This window comes from Fukomys damarensis, unplaced genomic scaffold (genome assembly GCF_012274545.1).
Source record: "Fukomys damarensis isolate Sample0158 unplaced genomic scaffold, DMR_v1.0_HiC HiC_scaffold_39, whole genome shotgun sequence".
Taxonomy (NCBI): Eukaryota; Metazoa; Chordata; class Mammalia; order Rodentia; family Bathyergidae; genus Fukomys; species Fukomys damarensis.
In genome coordinates, this window is record NW_022900951.1 from 123677798 (window position 1) to 123697423 (window position 19626).

At 40.8% G+C, this 19626-nt stretch overlaps 1 protein-coding gene across 6 annotated transcripts in view; it reads left to right on the forward strand.

Moving 5' to 3' along the window:
- LOC104848107 (melanoma-associated antigen 10) overlaps positions 1 to 18881 on the forward strand; it is a 48947-nt gene extending 30066 nt beyond the window's left edge. For 2 of the 6 annotated variants that reach the window (XM_019204568.2, XM_033760144.1), the window contains exons 2-4: positions 16077 to 16138; positions 17221 to 17324; positions 17447 to 18881. In XM_019204568.2, coding sequence (XP_019060113.1) covers positions 17276 to 17324; positions 17447 to 18276 — 879 coding nt within the window. In that variant the 5' untranslated portion in view covers positions 16077 to 16138; positions 17221 to 17275 and the 3' untranslated portion in view covers positions 18277 to 18881. Of the gene's footprint in view, positions 1 to 16043; positions 16152 to 16827; positions 16915 to 17220; positions 17325 to 17446 lie in introns of those variants that run through there. The other 4 variants (XM_019204564.2, XM_019204563.2, XM_033760146.1 and 1 more) reach the window with 4 other exon arrangements.
- Positions 18882 to 19626: the final 745 nt, after the last annotated feature.

A 19626-nucleotide genomic window follows, 5' to 3' on the forward strand; every position in this document is an offset into this window, starting at 1 on the left:
GCCTATCCCTTTGTTTTAATTTCAATTTGAAAAAAGGAAAGTCTTGCTAGGTTTCAAAGGCTGTCCTTGAACTCAAGAGCCGCCTCCCTCAAATTCCCATGTTAGATGGAAGTACAGGCATGCATCACCATGCCCAGTTGAAGGAGCTCCTTCTCACTTAACTTCTGTAGAGGATGACAGCCTGTTCCTTGGGCTTATTGGGTGGGAGGTCCTGAAAACACCCCTGTGGACATGAAGCATATCATCCCTCTCCAAGAACTGGACGCATCATATCTAGAAAACAACAACTTGGAGAAAAAAAAAAAAAAAGCTCCAAGAATTAAAAAGCACCAACAGAAAACCTAGAAAGTGCAGAGAAACTGAAAAAACTGAGGACAGTGCAGGGAAAAACAGTGAAGCAGGCTGGGATGCTCACTCTGGCTCCCAGGTAGGGGAAACAGACTCTGCAAACACAAGGTAAGCCCTCAAAGAGTCAGGGACAAACAATGGAATGAGGTGAAAGTGCTAGCCTCACGAAAAGCCCAGGATTGTGGGATTTTACACTGAAATTGACTCCTTCCACATGACAGGCTAGATGTGGAGAAGAAACCCCAGTGCAGCACCTGCCATATTTCCGCGTGGTTGATCAGGAGCCATTTTGTGAAGATATTAATTGTTTAAGACTAAGCTACTCCAAGAATCAGAAGTCACAGCACAACATCACTTCAGGATTTCTGGGGTCACACTACCACAGTGTCTGATTGAAAGATAGCCAAGACAGTTGTGAAGATGGTGTGGGCTACACATAGACCCCTGAAGAAATTTAAGCAGCTGTGAGATTATGCTGACAGGGATATGGTAGTCTTTCCCTCAGTTGGCGAGCAGTCAGGCTGGTGATACATGATTTTCAGAGAGGGGCTGGGTCCGTTGTTGTTCGGTGGAACACTAGAAATCTGTTGAGTCCATTTGTTCAAAGGTATGGTTCAATTCTGATAATTGTTTCTAGATTTTTTTTTGTCTAGTTGATCTCTTTGTGAGAATAAAGTATTAAGGTCCCTCCACCATAATTGTGCTCTTTATCTGATCTTTTATGCCTGGTAGGGTTTATTTTATGAAGTTGGATACACCAGTGTTTGGTGCATAAATATTTATAATTGTTACCTCTTTGTGTTGAATTATATCCTTATAGTGATCTTCTTTGCCTCTTCTGATCAGTTTTGGCTTAAAGGATTTAGCTCAGTGAGCCACCACCTGCCTTGCACATGCAAAGACCAGGGTTCAATCCCCGGTACCAAAAAATAAATAGTAATAATAAATAAAAAGCTGGGATTACCGTGCCTGCCTTGCAAGCACAAGGTTCTGAGTTTGATCCCTGGTTCCGCAGAAACAAAAAGGGCCGGGGTATGGGGAAAAAATGAGAACTAAGACCTGTCATGTAAAGGTACAAGATCCCAATGATGAATGTAACTGTACTGTATACCTAAAATGTACCAATAAACTCAATGAGAAAAAAAAGAGAAAATAGTATAGCTAGTCCTGCTTGTTTTCGGGCATCCATTGCATAGGATATTGTTTTCTAGTCTTTGATTTTTAGTTTGAATTTACTTTTGGATTAAATGTGTTTCTTGTATATAGAATATTATTGGGCTTTGCACATTGATCCAGTCTGCCAATCTGTGCCTTTTCTTTGGGAAGTTGAGACCATTCATGTTGAGAGTTAGCACTGAAAGTTACTGGCTTATTCCTATCATTGAGTTATTTTCTTGTTGCTAATTTCTTTTTTCCCCTTCTGCTTAGCTGCTAAACTTGACTGTTGTATTCATTTCATTAGACTATTGGGATTGTTGACATCATTGTCTTTTTCTAGGATATCCTTGAGAATTTTTTAGAGTACTGGTTTGGTCATGAATTTCTTACAGCACTCTGTCATGGAAAGACTTTATTCTCCATCAATTTTGAAAGATAGTTTTTCAGGATGTATCACTCTGGATTGGAAATTGTTTTCTCTTAGGGCTTGAAACACTTCACTCTGAGTTCTCCTGGCCTTTGACATTTCTGTTGAGAAGGCTGCTGTAATTCGAATGGATTTACCTTTGTAAGAGATTTTTAAATTTTTCTCTACTAGCTTTTAAGAGTTTGTTTTTGTGTTGGACCTCAGGGGTTTTGACTATGATGTGTCCTGGCGAAAAGTTTTTCTCATTATAGCTGTTTTGAGTTCTACACTTCCTGCTCATCTGTGTTAAATTCTTTCCCGATATTTGGAAAGTTTTCTGCTGTTACTTTTATGAACAATTTTTATGCCATTTGTGCTATTTTCTCATTTTTTCATAAATTCAAATTAATCTTTGATTAATCTTGAGTCAACTTGCAACTGATGGATAATTTTTCCATGTTCTCTTGCTGTTTTTAAAAGTATCTCTGAGGGTATGATAATTTCCATCAGCCCTGTCTTCTAGTTCTGGTACTCTGAAGTCACGTTCCTCATTTCTCTTGCCCATATTTTCAGAATATTTTTTATCTCCTACATTTCTGTTTGGTAACTTTTCATGGACTCTCTTCATTTACAAATGTGATCATTCATGTTTTGTATTATTCAGTTAGCTCAGCTAGTGTTTTTGTTAGTGTCTTCTGTAAGCTCTCTGATTGTTTTTTTTATTTAGACTATTAGTTGTTTAGATATATTATCTTTGAGCTCTCTGAACACCTTACTCATCTGGATTTTTTTTTCTACTCCAGAAATCCTGAAGTATAGTTGTTCTATAGCTCAATCCTAAATAATTAAACCTTTTCCAAAATGGTTCTTTCTTAAGTCCTCACAAATCTGGTGGTGCTGCACTGGATTTCTTCTCTCACTGTAGCCTGCCATGTAGAAGGTGTTTTCAGAGTAAAACACCATACTATATTTGTAGTTCATCATAATAATAGACTTTTTGGGGAGTCTAGCACTGTCATCCTGGTCCATTGTTTCTCCTGGGGCTGCTGAGCTTCTCCAGGTTTAAATTCAGGTCCTTTTTCCCAGGAGGTAGGGTTCCTTTCCTGAATGTTTTGCTCTTTTCTCTGGGTTGTGCTCCATTTCTCCAGCTTCTCTGTAGTGCAAGCTTTCTGGTCAGCTTCCTCTGAATTCTAGGAGATCTAAATCTTGCTCAAGGTGTTGATTTCTAGGTGTCTTCATTCTAGGTTTAGAGAGGCTATATTTTGCTGACACACTACTCTGCCATATTCAATCCTATTTTTCCCCATTAAATTTATTGGTACATTTAAAACAAACAGTTACATTTATTACTGGGATCTTGTATCTTTACGTGATATATCTTGGTTCTCATTATTTCCCCATACCTCTGCCCTCCCTTCACCCTTTCCTATTTACAAAGACTTTGTTTCCATTTTTCACATTTTTTTCTTTTCCCTTATTTCCTTTCCCCTCCCCTTCACACTTCCCCTTTAGCCATTTTCTTTTATTTCACACCCTCAATTATACCATTTGAACCTTATTTACACTATTAGTTTTTCACACCAGAGAAATTATTCAGTATTTACTCAAGTGTGTCCTATTGATTTCACTTAAGAGTATAGCCTCAATGAGTATCGATTTAGCTATAAATGTTTCTAGTTTCTCATTCTTTATGGTTGAATAGTACTTCATTTTATAGAAAAACCACATCTTCATTATCCAGTCTCCAGTTGATGGGCATTTGGGTTGCTTCCAACTTTTAGCTATTACAAACTGTGCTGATATAAACATGGGTGCACAAGTATCACTACAGTATGATTCTTTTGGAAAGATACTCATCAGAGGGATAGCTGTGTCAAATGGAACCACTAATCCTAGTTCTTTGAGGTAACTCCATATTGATTTCCACAGTGTTTGCACCAGTCTGCACTCCCACCAACAATGGAGAAGGGTTCCTTTCTCCCCACATCCCCGCCAGCATTTGTTAATGGTCGATTTCTTGATAGCAGCCATTCTTTCTGAGGTAAGGTGGAATCTCATTGTTTTCATCTGCATCTCTCAAATGGCCAGTGATATTGAACATTTTTCACATATTTATTTGCTGCTTTTACTTGTTTGTCAGAGAAATGTCTGTTCATTTCAGATGTCCATTTTTTGAATAGGGTCTTTGTATTTGGGGGGGTCTGATTTTTTTGGAATTCTTTATATATTCTAGATAGTAGTCCTTTGTCTGAGGAGCAGCTGGTAAAAATTTTTCCCACACTGTAGGTTGTTTCTTTGCTTTGTTGGTGATTTCTCTTGCACTGCAAAAACTTTTTAATACAATGAGATCCCAGTTTTTGATTCTTTGTGCAAGTTCTCATGCTGCTGAGGATTTGTTCATAAAGTCTACTCCTATGCCAATGTCTTTGAGAGTGCTACCTATTTTCTTTCCAGTAAGTTTAATGTTTCTGTTTTGATATTTAGATCTTTAATCCAAATGGAGTTTAGTTTAGTGCATGGTGAAAGATAGCAGTCTAGTTTTAATCTTTGGCAAATTGAAATCCAGTTTTTCCAACACCATTTATTAAAAAGGCTATCTTTCCTTCAGTGAGGATGGTTGACTCCTTTGTCAAAGATGAGGTATCTCAGTATGTTTGGTGTTTTTTCTGATCTTCTAATCAATTCCATTGATCCTCAGGTCTGTTTCTTTGCCAGTACCATGCTGTTTTTAACGCAGTGGCTTTGTAGTATAGTTTCAAGTTGGGAATTGTAATACTCCCTGCCATGTCTCTGTTGCCTAGAATGGTTTTGCTATTCTAGGTCTCTGCTGGTTCCAAGTGAAGTTTTGGATTGTTTTCTCAAGTTCTGTGAAATATACTGTTGGAATTTCAATAGGGATTGCATTGAATCTGTGTAGAAGTTTTGGTATTATGGCCATTTTCACTATGTTGATTCTTCCTACCCAGGAGCAAGGGATGTCTTTCCATCTTATATCCTCCTGTATCTCTTTTTTTATAATGCTGTAAATTTCAGTGTAGAGGTGTTTTGTCTCCTTCGTTAGATTGATTCCTAGATAATTCAATTTTGGGATGTTATTATGAAAGGAATTATTTCCCTAATTTCTCTCTCAGTGAGCCTGTTATTTGTGTACAAGAAGGCTATTGATTTCTGAGTGTTGACTTTGTATCCAGCTACCCAATTGATAATCTGTCAATTAAGTCTAGAAGAAATTTGGCAGAGTTTTTTGCATCTTTTATGTAAAGAATCATATCATCAGCAAATAGTGAGTTTAACTTCTTCCTTTCCTAACTTTATTCCTTTTATTTCTTTCTCTTGTCTAATTGCTGTGGCTAATGTTTCTAGAACTCGAACAGGAGTGGTGATAATGGACATCCTTGTCTTGTTCCTGATTTTAGCATGAAGGTTTTCAATTTTTGACCATTTAGAATGATATTGGCTATTGGTTTTTCATAGATAGCCTTTATCAGGTTGAGATAAAGATGTATTCCAATTTTCTGCAGGGTTTTTATCATGAATGGGTGTTGAATGTTGTCGAATGCGTTTTCTGCATCTATTGAGATGATCATGTGGTTTTGTCCTTGACTCTGTTAATATAGTATATTACATTTATTGATTTATGTATGTTGAACCATCCTTGCATCCCTGGGATATAAATCCGACTTGGTCAGGGTGTATGATCTTCTTGATGATCTTCTGTATTCTGTTTGATAGTATCTTATTAAGGATTTTTTGCATCTATGTTCATTAGGGAGACTGAGCTGTAGTTCTCTTTTTTGGTTGGGTCTTTCCCTGGTTTTGGAATCAAAGTAATACCTGCTTCCAGGTATGAATTTGGAAGTATTGCTTCCCTTTCAATTTCACTGAAGAATTTAAAGAGTAGTGGCAATAGTTCTTCTGTAAATGTCTTGTAGAATTCAGTAGTGAAGCCATCAGGACCTGGGCTTTTCTTTGTTGGTAATGTTTTAATTACATTTTCAATTTCACTGAATGTAATTGGGGTGTTTAGACTTTTTCTGTCTTCATTTAACTTTGGAAGTTCATATGTATCTGTTCATTTCTTCTTTATTTTCCATTTTGTTAGAGTGCAGGTTTTCAAAATATGTATTGATGATCCTCTGGATTTCTGCTTGTTCTGTTGTGAGGTCACCTTTTTCATTCCTAATTGCATGAATTTGAGCCTTTTTTTTTTCCTTTTTTTGATAAGGTTGGCTAAAGGTTTATCGATTTTATTTATTATTTTGAAAAAACAACTCTTTGATTCATTGATTCTTTGTATAGTTTTCTTAGTCTTCATTGCATTAATTTCTGTTCTGATCTTTATAATTTCTCCCTTGTACAAGCTTCCAGTTTGTCTTGCTCTTCTTTCTCTAGACACTTAAGGTTGAGCATTAGGTTGTTTGAGTTTGCTCTGTTTTCCTAGTATGGGTACTTACTGCTATGGATTTCCCTTGTAGAACTGCTTTCATTGTGTCCCATAGATTCTTGTATGTTGTATTGGCATTACCATTTAAATGTAGAAAGTGTCTAATTTCTTCTTCAGTTTCCTCTGTGAACCACTGGTTGTTTGGCAGGATGTTATTTAATTTCCATATGTTTGTGAAGTTCTCGTGGTTTCTTAGGCTATTGATCTCCAGTTTAATTGCACTGTGGTTTGATAATATACAGGGGATAACTTCAATTCCTTTGCATCTACTTAAGCATGTTCTATGAGCTAACATGTGGTCTATTTTGAAGAATGACCAGTGTGCAGCCAAAAATAATGTATATTCTGATTTTGCAGGATGGAGCACTCTGTAGACATCTACTAAGTCTGTTTGTTCTAAGACTTTGTTCAGTTCTGTTACTTCATTGTTGAATTTTATCTAGATGATCTGTCTCTTTGTGTTAGTGAAGTATTGAGGTTCCCCCACTACAATTGTATTAATGCTTATTTCGTTTTACATATCCATTAGTATTTGTTTTGAATAGTTGGGGGCATTAGTATTTGGTGCATATATATTTATAAATGTCATTTCTTCCTCTTATATTGTTCCCTTTACAAGGATGTAGTGGCCTTCTTTGTCTCTCTTAATTAGTTTTGGTTTGAAATCTATTCTGTCTGCAAATAAGATAGCTACCCCCACTGTTTTCTAGGCTTCTGTTGCATGGAGAACTGTTTTCCATCCTTTTACTCTCAGTCTGTGAATTTCTTTGTGGATTAAGTGGGTTTCTTGTATACAGCATATTGTTGGATTTTGCTTCTTAATCCATTCTGCCATCCTATTTCTTTATATTGGTGAATTGATGCCATTAACATTGATGGTTACAACTGTTATGTATTGACTTTTCATTGTTATGTTATTTTCCTGTTGTTGGTTCTTTCATTTTTTATTTTTCCCCATCTCCCTTTAATTTCTTGCCTTGCCTGGTATATTTGCCCTGTTGGTCCTTATGGAGTTGTGCCCTTCTTTTCTTTTTCCAAGACTTTGCTTAGATGTGTTGAATTGCCGGTTTGGGTGTTCATGAAATTTCCCAGGTGTTCTTTGTTGTGAAAGTAACTTATTTCCCCTTTATTTATTTATTTTTTGTACCAGGGACTGAATTTGGGTCCTTGCGCTTGCAAGGCAGACCACCAAACCACTGAGCTAAATTCCTGGCCTTTCCCCTTCAATTTTGAAAGATATTTTTGCAGGATACATCAGTCTAGGTTGGAGGTTGTTTTCTTTTAGGACTTGAAATACCTCACTCCAGGCTCTCCTTGACTTGAGGGTTTGTGTTGAAAAGTCTGCTGTGATTCTGATGGGCTTTCCTTTGCATGTGATTTGTATCTTTTCTCTAACTGTTAGTCATATTTTGTTTTGCTGGGTTTCTGAGATCTTGGCTATTATATGTCTAGGTGTAGATTTTTTTTTATCATGGCTAGTTGGAGCCCTATATGCCTCACTTATATGTATGTCAAATTCTTCCCCGCTGTTTGGGATGTTTTCTGTCATTAATTCTGTGAACAGTTTTTTTAAATGTCATTTGTACTTTTTCCTGCTACTTCATGGATTCCTATCAGTTTTATATTATTCTTCTTTGCATCATCTAAGAGTTGTTGGATCGATTTCTCATGGTCCCTTGCAGTTTTTAAGAGTTTCTCTCTCTCTCTCTCTCTCTCTCTCTCTCTCTCTCTCTTTTTAGATATCTCTTTTTATGGTTACTGACTGCAATATATGTTCTATATCTGAAATTCTATCTTCACATTTGTTCATCCTGCTGCAAATGCTTTCTGTGGAGTTTTTAATCTGAATATCTGTTTGAATCTGTTTCATGGATTACATTTCTTTCTTATATTGGGCATTCAGGTTTCCATATCTTTCCTATGCTGGGCATTCATGGTTTCTATCATGGTCCTGAGCTCATCTATTTTTTTTTTAAATCCATTTCTGTTCTAGAGTCTCTAAGCATGTCTTTCATTCTTCTCACCATCTCTCTGGTTATCTGGGAAATTATTTCTGCTTTGAATTTTTCTAGAGCTTCATTTATCTGTTTTTTTACTTCCTGTGCTCTTGATTCAGGATGTCCAGATGGTTGGCTGTCAGACTTTTCCACCTCATTTCCCCCAGAGTTTACCTTTGCTGAGGTGGAAGTCTGTGTTTGTGTCTTGTTTAAATGTCTTCTCATTTCTGTTTTTGTCTTTGGTACTGTCCTTGGTTTAATTCCTGGGTTAATACTTTGATTATAGTTGGTCTTTAGGTTTTGAGTCTCTAATGTCTCTGAGGCAATCTCATTTTCATTATACCAGGGAGGACAATCGATTAGATCAATCACAGCACCTTAGCCCAGTTCATACAATCAGCAACACAATAGCATCAAGCACGGCTTAGAAAATGACAATTTGTGATAGTTATTAATCTATCACCTTTAACTATGTGCACTAAATCAAAATCAAAGACCAGCCCAAAATATGTTTATAGTGAATAAACTTTTCAATATAGCAACTTTACCCTTCAGAATGGGGATTTAGAAGGAGTTGGGGAGGGAGGGATAGGTAGATAGTATAGAGAAAGGTTGGAAGTGAGGTTAGAGGAAACAGGAAGATCACACAAACTCTACGAACTTGTTGAAGAGAAGAGGAGAAGACAGAACAAAGTATACCCAAGAACAGAACAAACTAACAGCAATAGGGAGGCTACAGATTGTAATCACTTTCTTTTAAAACTAATGGCAGTTGAGAGAAGGAAAAGGAAAAGAAAGAAAATAAATTCGAATTAGGATAGGAACACAAACAAAAAGGGAATGTAGTGGAGATCAAGTTGGAAGAGAGAGAGAGAGAGAGAGAGAGAGAGAGAGAGAGAAAGAAAAGAAGATAAGAAAAAGAACATTAAAAAGGACAAAAATTTGAGAAAAGAAAAAGATGAAAAAATGTTTAAATGATTAAAGATAAGAGAAAAAATATTACTTTGAAAATAAAAAATACAAATAGAAATAGAGGGAGTCCTTCATGGTATGCCTCTGTTGACACAACAGACAACATGGGTAGGAGTGTGCAGATTTAAATTAGTCTCAGCAAGCCAGCAGCTGTCCCCTGAGTTTCAGGCTGATTTTTGGCTGCAAGGCCCAAATTGAGATCTCTGTCCTCCTGCTGGGTTGAACTTTGTAAGGTTCTACTGTAGGTTCCAGCTGTCTTTCCCATGAAGTTAGTCCAGGTTCCGATGTGAAGTGCTGGTCCCTCTGACTTACCAACTATGGTGGTGTGGTGTACATTCATTGCAGATTTTCTTTGCTTTTCCATTGGGATTCTATTTTCATCTAGCAGCCTCAGAGAAGCCCTCTTTCTCTTGCTTGCAGGGGGTGTGGGGCACAAACACTGCTGTATTGGCACCCATGCTGTTGGGCTCCTCTGGCATGCTGGGTCAAAGGGGGTGGGCCTACCAGGGGGTCGCAAGCTGCTGCCGGTCTCCTCTCAATCCTATTTTTGTTTTATTTCTGTACTCCAATACTGTTTTAAAGTAATCTCAATCAGTAACCTAGTCTTCAAGATTTAGGGATCAGAACAAGAGCAAACCAAATCAAAATGAGAATAAAGAATGGTGAAATACTAAAGGATAAACTGGAAAGAATGAAATAGAGAATAAAATGAATAGAGAAAATGACACAAGGAAAAATGTGTATTTTGAAAGGAGTAGCAAAATTGAAACATCTTTAGCTAGACTTAAACTATGAGAGAGAAGCCCAATATTACCAGAATCATTCTTAAAAGCTCTATAGTGTATGATTATAGGCATCACATTCTGGAGAAGGCAAAATAATAGACACAATAAAAGATCACTTACAGTATTTCATAAAGGGGGAAGGGAATAAAGGTTGACTGAGTGAAGGCAGAAAATTTATTTTGTATGATACTGTAATTTTGTTTCCTTGACATTACCCATTTCTCAAAACTCACTGAACTAGACAATGAGATAATTGTAGGCTCTTTCAAACCTCGAAATGTATGGTATAAGCAGAAATAGTTTTAAAATCACTACGTGTAAGCCACCAATACAACTTCCAGTTGTGGCAAGGAGAATGCAGAATGTTTCTCCAGCACTCCCACCAAACATGAACCTTGGGGGTTGAAGGTAGGCACACTGCAAGATGTTTCTTGGAAATTCATTGAGTACTCTGGGTTCCCCCTCCTCTTTTATTTTTTTGTACCGGGGATCTAACTTGGGACCTTGTGCTTGCCAGGCAGGCATGGCACTACTGAGCTACATCCCCAACCCTCATTGGGTCCTCTGAAAGGACTCTCCCTCACAGAGTTTGGGGAAGCTATTGGGGGCAGATAGGTGGTCCTGGATCATGTATTGGAGGTCACTGTCATGAACTATCCAGTTTAAAAGAGTTTCAGGGTATAAAGGAAACCACACCAATAAATATACATATGAATAACCAGACATACAAAGATCCATAAATACTATAACAATTGAAGAAGATAATATTTTGAACACATAGTTGAAAAAAACTACTTCTGATTGACTCATTTGTGGTAGACATATTACTTGTGATACTGGATATAAACTCACACTAGCTGTTCAAAGCAAAGAGTTTGCATTGTATTTCAGAAGAGACACGAACTTGGCTTTGGGAAAATGCTGGAATTGTTAAGACTTTAGGGAAGGAATTATGATTCTAGTTTTCTGGAGGATAGATTTATTATGTTAGGTATTCTATTTGTTGGAATATTAAATATAATTTAAGAATATACATTTGGGTTTGAAACTTATAGGGGGTAAATTTTGACTGCTTATCCAGATATCTTTAGTTCATTAGATTAAGGAACACCCAGCAGGTTAGCAAAATGTCGGAAATGAGTAGGTCAGTGAGACTAAAGGTCAATGAAACTGTAAATATTTTAATATAATTGATAAAGTTATTTCCCACGGGAGTATAGGGATACCTTCAGTAAATCCAAATCTGCTATTCCTCCATACTGGAACTGAACCATTCAGAGTAGATTGCAGGTGGGGTTCAGTATTCTCACTGATGGACTGGGAGGCCATGAGTAATCCAGAGGAGGGGGCCAGAATGACCCTTGTGGAAATGGTTTACAGTTGGAGACATCAGTATAAAGTCACATGCAATTTAATATCCAAACAGAAGTTTACATATGTAAATATTTATAGATATGTGTAGATATTTCATTGGGCAGTCAGCAGAGAAGGCCAATAACTGACATCACTCGCATAGCAATAAAACCCAGATATATCTTTATTGAGCTGTTCTCAATAGAAGGAATCAAATTTCTTTATAGAAATGTCTATCAGAAAAGTATTTAACATATTGTATTTTTGATGATCATTTCTGTACTTTTTAAAAATGATGACAATTGTGGTTTTAAAAACCTTTACCTTTTAGAAATGTGTATTGAAATATTGAGAGATGAAATATTTGGATGCTTTTGATTTACTCTGCATTTTTCCAGTAGTTTCAATGTAGGTAGGTGGAAGGACTCACTAGAACCAGATTTGCCATGTATTTGAGTTTGCTGATGTTGAGTGTCAGATGTAGGGAGTTCACGATAATTTCCTCTTTACTGTGTTTCTGTAATAAAAAAGCTTCCATGACACATATTGTCCATTATAGATAAAATCCTAAAGAACACTGATCACTTTTTAGCAATACAATTTATAAATAGAAAAACTGATCTAGGTAGACAGAGAAAACATTAATTAAAACATAAAAGCTACAACTATAAAACTTCTAGAATGAATCTGAGGAAAGAAAGCTCCACAACATTGGTATTAGTAATAGTTTCTGGATTGACACCAAAAGTGCAAGGAACAAAAAAATAAGCATCTGAGAAATATTTAAGTGTTTCTTGAAGTGTAAAGGAAACAATCAACTAAATGAAAATGTAGCCCATAAATAAAACATTGATTAAAACAAAATCATGGCTACAGAAACCCAAAATATTATTGGAGAAAAGTATTTTAGTGACAGTATCATCATGTATCATGAAAATTAAAAGGAACTACAATGGAATATTTAAGGGACTGACACTTCAGAACTAAGTAGGTACCTGATTAACAATACAGAAATCTTTGCAATGCCAAAGCACTGACTAAAGCAATTAATAGACAATGTGCCTTTTTTTTTTTTTTTTTGGTAGTGGGGATTGAACTCAGGTCCTTGTGCTTGCAAGGCAGGCCACCGAACCACTGAGCTAAATCCCTGGCCCGACAATGTGCCTTCTACGACAGTAATTAAATTCTAGAAACATCTTGAAAGACTATATAAGGTCTTTATAGAAGCATCTATAAAACTACTGACAGATTCAGGGAAAAAAGTGTGAAATAAATAGAGCAGTGTGCGTATTCATTGAGGATAAACAAAGTAATATTAAACAGTTTCCCTTAAATTCCTTATAAGTCAGAGTCTTACCTGTTTTGTGCTTTCTGACAGCCACAGAGACCAACAGGAAAGAGTGAGAAAAGCCTAGCAAACACACATAGGCAACTAAATGTCTTTAAACAACATTTTTCTGAGGAAGGTGGAAGACTCTCTAACTGGTACTTGTGACTGGAGTAGGGGCAGGAAAGCGGGTGGGGGCTGAGACTTGAGTAGGTGAACTGTGACAGCATGAGTTGGAAGAAAGTTGAAAAACTCCTGGCTCTGCAACATTACACAGCCTGAGGCACCTCCTCAGGCCAGAGATGGCAGTGGCCTGAGAGAAACCTGAGGACAGCAGGAGAATGGAGAGAGTATGGCTCCAGAGACTGAGCTAATAACCACCTGAAAGCACCTTAGTGGTTGTGGACTGGCTTTCACAACAGTCACTACTTTAATAGAAGGGAAAGAATGTACTAGAAATAGCAAGTTTAAAAGTGAATCATGCATATTAGAACAATCGTTACTTAAATGATGTATGTTGTCTACATATATATGTGAAAATGCATTTGTATAACTACACATATAAAATACATATCCATTCTGAATATATGAACGTATCCACACATATGAATAGGTAATTATACTTAAGTATAGTGTACATGTATACTTTATACAATTAAGCCTGGTCCTCCGATGGCTGCCACCATGGAGACTATAGATGGAGGAAAGCTGACTGAGGTGAAGAGGACCAGGGTCCAGGCTCTGCTGGGAACCACGGTTACGACTTCTAGGTAGGCCAGAGGGACCTGCAGAATCCCCTTCCACTCCTGTTGTCAGGGACATGTTACTGGATGTGACCTCCACTGAGTCCCCCACTCACGGGGCCAGAGCGATGGGAGGGCCTTGTTCTGACATCCGGGCTTCAGGGAGGGAGTGGGTTGTGTTAGGTCAACTTGAAACTTGAAGGTGGACTGAAGATGTACACCCCATAGACAGGGTCTCCAAATCACCCAGATCTGACTCTTTTGTCAGCCCTACACTCTGGGGAAGGATTTTCATGTGAGTGTTTTTTCTAGCTCTGTGGAGCCCAGGGTTCTAAATCTGGGTCTAGGGTAATGGATTCAGGTCCACAAAAGAACAAAGGTCTGGTCTCTGCCGGGAACCAAGGTGATGACCTCTAGGGAGGAGAAAGGGAACCTGGAGAATCCCGTTTAGCTCCTGAGGTAAGACCTCAGAGACCTTGGGCACGTTGCCAGATATGACATCCACTGACTGCTGCTTCATGGAGTAAGAGTGATGTAAAATCTCTTTTCTCAGTTTCTCTCATCAGGTGAGGGGAGAGGAGAAAGCTAGGCTTAGTTAGGTCAAATTGAGAAGCTGTGGGAGAGTGTGGAAGCTCCACTCTAGAAAGCTCCCAACAATCCCGATCTTGCACCCTAGGTAAGAATTCTTAGAAGGGAGACCCCTTATCATATCAGGAGACTCTGAGTACAGAGTCAGAGCCTTGTTCTGAGGTCTGGGCTTCAGAGAGCAGGTGTGGAGAGGACCTGGGCTCAGATAGGTCAGGGTGAGGGCTGAGGGAGGACTCCAATCAATCCAGATCTCTCTTTTCTGTATTACACAGGGGCCAATTTGTATGAATGAGGTTCCTCCTCCACACCTGCCTCAGAAGACCATGGGTATGAGACTCTTGTTCTGAGGTCTCTTCTTCAGGTGAATGGAGCTGAGAGAACCTGGAATCGATTAAGTAGAGAAGCTATGAGGAAACTGAGGTGCCCTGCCCAAAAAGAGGGTCCCCAAATAACCCAGCTTGTACTCTGTTGTCAGTCCAGAACCCCAGGGATTCCTTGTCAGGGGAACTTACACCCAGGAAGAACTTTCCGCCTTAAGGGGTTCCTGAGTTTCAGAAGCTTGGTCTGGTCTGAGGGGAACAGATTGTGGGGACCCTAGCTCTAGTAGAGCCAAAGTGAGGTCTGAGGAAACAGAGGGGCCCTGAGAGAATCCCTTTTAGCACCTCTTGTCAGCCATGTGCAAGTATATGTGTGCCACCTTCTAACTTTAACCTGTGGAGTCAAAAAGAGGTAACGGCCTTGTTCTGAGGACTGACCTTCAGGTGAGGGGGAGCAGAGAGAATCTGTTCCCAGTCTAGGTGAGGTCCTGAGGGAGGTAATGAAGCCCCAGCCCAGAGAGAGGCTCTCTGAACAATCCAGATCCATCTGTCGTCAGCCCAGGCTGTCAGAATGTGTCCCCTCCCCACTTGGGCCTCAGAGGATGTGGAAGTCCAAGCCTTGATGTGGCAGGGAACAGTCAGGTAGACAGACAGGTTCAGCCTGCCAGGGATCAAGGCCATGACCCCTAAGAGGGAAACATGGCACTTACACCACTCCAATAATGGAACACTTTGGAGGACATCTCTTCCCTAGTTAGCAGCCCTGCAAAGCATTGGGTGTGGTGCCTGGATGTGTGTCCAACTTCCACAGACAAGGCTCTGAGAATGGTGACAGTCTTGGTCACAGAGGAGGGGGCCTTGGACTCTAGAACAGGGAGCATCGCACAGGAGCCTGCCCCTGCCCTAATCCAGCGAAGCCACGTGTAATGTGACCAGGCAGTGGATTCCTGATCCTGCACCCAGTTCTGAGGGATCTTAAGAGCTTGGTGGAAGGAGTGTGACCTCAGAAAGGGTAAGAGCCCAGACCCTGTATCAGTCAAGATGAGAACCGAGGTGGGACTGAAGGGTCCAGGACTCATGACACACGAGACCTAGCTGGCCTATGCTTTCATCTTGCATCCTGACCTGGAATCTGAGGGAGGAGGACTCAGGTCCACAGAGGGGTGAGATTCTTCCAGGACTCGAGGAGGGGACTGTAATCTGCACCAGAGGGCAACTGGTACCTATCAGCCCTTGGAGGTGCAGTGCACAGTTTCCCCTGATTTTTCTTGTCTTGGAGGAGTTTGTCTTAGAGGAGTTTAATTCCAGGTAAACAGATCCAAGGCTTTGGAAATCTGCTGCTATTGGCAGGCCAGGATGGCCCCAGGCAGGATAATGAGGAACAGGTGCTTTACCTCCAGCTTCTGCCTCTGGAATCAAATAGAGATAGTGGCCTTGGATAACAAGATGTATGTGCCAGTCAGCAGAGGGGAACTGTGAATCCCTGGGCAAGCGCTAAACAAAAGATGGACCCTGAAACTTGATTCTTCTGGCCAAAGCTTGGGGAAAACCCACGAAGGGATTTTCAGCAATGCTACATCCTCACTTCTTTCTCCCTGGTCTCAGGGAGGTCCACATTGGTGTTTGGTGTGTTGCCAGGTCAGCAGAGGAGCTACGCCTGCTCAGCAGAGAGAGGAGGCCAGGATCTGCCAGGAATCAAGGTAAAGAACTTTGGTAAGGACTGAAGGTATGAAAATACTCCACCCCCACAAAAAAGATGGAAATTCTCAGAGCTTGGCTTCCACTGTTATCAGCCTAGGAGAGCATAGGCATCCCAGACCCTGCCAGGAGTCTAGGTGTGGGCAGAGGGAACCTCTTATCTGAAAATAGAGAACACCAGCCTCAACTTGTCTCTTCTGTCACTTATGGGGAGACTCAGGAAGCATAGAGGGACTGGCTTCCCCTGAAGGCTTCCTTGGTTGTCTCATGATAAGGCCCATGTTTAAAGAAAGTGGGATGAGGTCATCACAGGGAGTCTCAGACCTTAGCAGTCATCAAGGTGATGACAGAGAAGGTATCCCTTCCCAGGGCTAGTGGACCCCACTGAATTTGACCACCTTTTCCTGTTGATCCTGGCAAGTGTGGCCGAGTGTGAGGACCCTCACAGCCCTTTGTTCACTATCAGGGAGATGGTTATTTGTTCTGAGGTTTGCTTCAGGCAACCCGAGGGCTGGGGTCCAAGCCCTGCCCAGGGAAATTTTAGGGCCGTGAGTAAGCAGAGGGGACCATCCATCTTAGAACAGTGGGAACCTCAAGAGTCCAGCCCACCCCTCCTGTGAGGGCTGGTGGGGAGCAGGACTGTGCTTGAGGTCTGCAGCCTGAGGGGCCCCCCATACCTCTTACAGGGGCTCCAGGACCCAGGCAGTGAAGGTCTTGATGTAAGGCAGTGTCCTCAGGTCCCACTGCAGAGGAGGCCCAGGCAGTGTCTGGAGTCAAGGTGAGGTACATGCCCTGAGTGAGAACCAGTGGCCCCACCCTTCCAGATTAGAGGGGAACCTGTAGTACCTGGCTTCATTCACCCTACTGTCTGCACTAGAGCCTTGCCCCATGTAGACCAGCTGTACTCCGAGAAGCCATATCACTTTCTATGCCAGGTTCTCTGAGGACAGGATCTCCAGCAGGACAGGAGCCTGTAAGGCCCTAGAGCATCAGCCAGAAAGGAGAACTGTAGTTATCATTTGTGAGAGCTGCCAAAAGTGATTTTCTTAGCTAAGATTGCTCACAACCTCTCTTTCTCCCCCAGGCCTCTTGAATTTTGGTCACCGAGCTCCTGCCCGCTCTCCATTACCAGAGTCATCATGTCTGGATCTCCAAAGCACCAGCTTCAGGAAGACTCTCAGGACCAAAGTGAGATGCAGGGCTTGGTGGGTGGGCAGGTTCTCTATGCTGTATAGGAGGAGGCCACCTCTTTCACTCCTCTCATTGCCTTTCCTCCTCATCCTCTTCTTCCTTCTCTTGTCTGATCCTAGGCACCGTAGAGGAGGTTTCTGCTGCTGGAACGCTGGGTCCCGAGGGAGGCTCCTCTCCACCCAATGCCATGGCTGCCACCCCATCGAGCCAATCCCATGGGGACTCCAGCAGTGAACAAGGGGAGGGTTCATCCCTCTCACAAACCCTGCCAGACACTATGTCCTTGATTAGTGATGCCATAGATGGTAAGGTGGCTGAATTGGTAGAGTTCCTGGCCCTTAAGTATCTAATGAAGGAACCAACCACAAAGGGAGAAATGTTGGAAATTGTCACCAAAAATTATCAGGAGCACTTCCCTGTGATCTTCAGGGAAGTCTCTGAGTGCATGCAGCTGGTCTTTGGTATTGATGTGAAGGAAGTGGACCCTCAGAGCCACTCCTATGTCCTTGTCCCTGCCCTAGGCCTCACCTATGATGGCATGGTGGGTGACGACCAGAGCATGCCCAAGACCAGTCTCCTGATAATCGTCCTGGGTGTCATCTTCCTTCAGGGCAACCGTGCCAGTGAGGAGGTCATATGGGAAGTGCTGAATGGGATAGGGGTGCATGCTGGGAGGGAGCACTTCATCTATGGGGAGCCCCGGAAATTCATCACTGAGGATTTGGTACGGGAAGGGTACCTAGAGTATCGGCGGGTGCCCAACAGCGATCCTGCTCGCTATGAGTTCCTGTGGGGTCCAAGGGCCCATGCTGAAACCAGCAAGACGAAAGTTCTAGAATTTTTGGCCAAAGTCAATGATACCACCCCCAATGCCTTTACTCTCTGTTATGGGGAAGTTTTGGGAGACGAAGGAAACAGGGACCAACTTCCAGGGCCAGTGGAGGGGTGATACCTTGGGTCAGAACCAAGGCCAGAGCACCTGCCAAGGCCACATCCAGCAGGTTCTCCAGTTCCAAGTGAATTCTGAGGTAGATTTTCACTCTGTTTGAAAAAGCCAATCACTCTTCTAAGTAGTGCAGAGGAAGAAAAGGGATTGTATAAACTCATTATATAACATCTTTGCATTTCTGGTCTATGTGGGTGCCTTGGAGATTTTTTTGCTTTTTGATATTGTTTCCAAAAGTTGTTCCCTTCAATAGAAGGTTTAATTAACTTCAATTTCTAAATATTTAATGGCATTGGTAACAAACATATTGCTACTTATCCATGTTAAGAGTTTTGCTATTTTGTAAGACGAAGTGTAAAATCTTCTGTTTTGTGACCTGGAGGAAGACAACACAACATTGAAACACAAGCTTTCTTGGAAATGTAAAGAAGTTATCCATGGAATAGATGGAGTCATTAAAGACAGAAAAATGTCAAAGATACTTAATTCTTACTTTCCTTTACCCTTTTAGCGTGTTGTTGTGTAATTTTTTTTTAAAAATGCCTGTGTATGCTTGGGTCATTCAAAATTATTGGAGAAATTTATTCTTAATAAAGAATCTCACCTGCTCACTGATGCATTGACTTAAACCTTTATTGATAAGAGATGTTTGGAAGGCCCAGTGATAGCAGTAGAGACATGAGTAAACTAGGCTGAGCAGGACCCACCCTTACCTGTAGGATGGTGGAGTCTGGGGCAGCAGGCATGTCAGGAAATGAAGCGATGTTCTCCAGGACCTAGAGACAAGTAAAAGAGCAGTGAGGAGTGGGGCCCAGCAGAGAGCAGCCCAGGGAAAATGTGGAGTGCCGGCCATTTGGAGATTGCAGAAAATGCTGTTCCTTCTGTTGAGTCAATTAGTGCAGCTGTTTAGTGGCTGGAGCCAGATTACCCAGTTGAAATATCTTGAGGCTGAAAGTGGAAAGCTGCTTTTTTCTTTTTCACTCAAGGAAAGAGGAATGTTCACTTGAGTCAGACATGGGACATGTCCTGAGATCTTCTCCCAGTACAGCTGGATACGACACAAGGTCTAGGTGATTTATATCCATTATCTACAATAATTTCCAGGGAAACGGGGGGATGTGTCTTTAAAGTCATGCCCAGAAAGTTCTAGGCTGATACTTTTTCCTGGCCTGAGAAAGCCAGAGGGAGGTTCATTGGAGCGGTATAATTAGGTTACTTTTTGTGTCATCTGCACAAATCTAAGCAAGGGCTACATTTTGGATGAAATGAATGAAAATAATAGTTCAAATGGAAAATCAACAAAGGGAGAGAAAGTGCTGGTCCTTCACTCACATTCTAGTAGTTTGAGCTGAA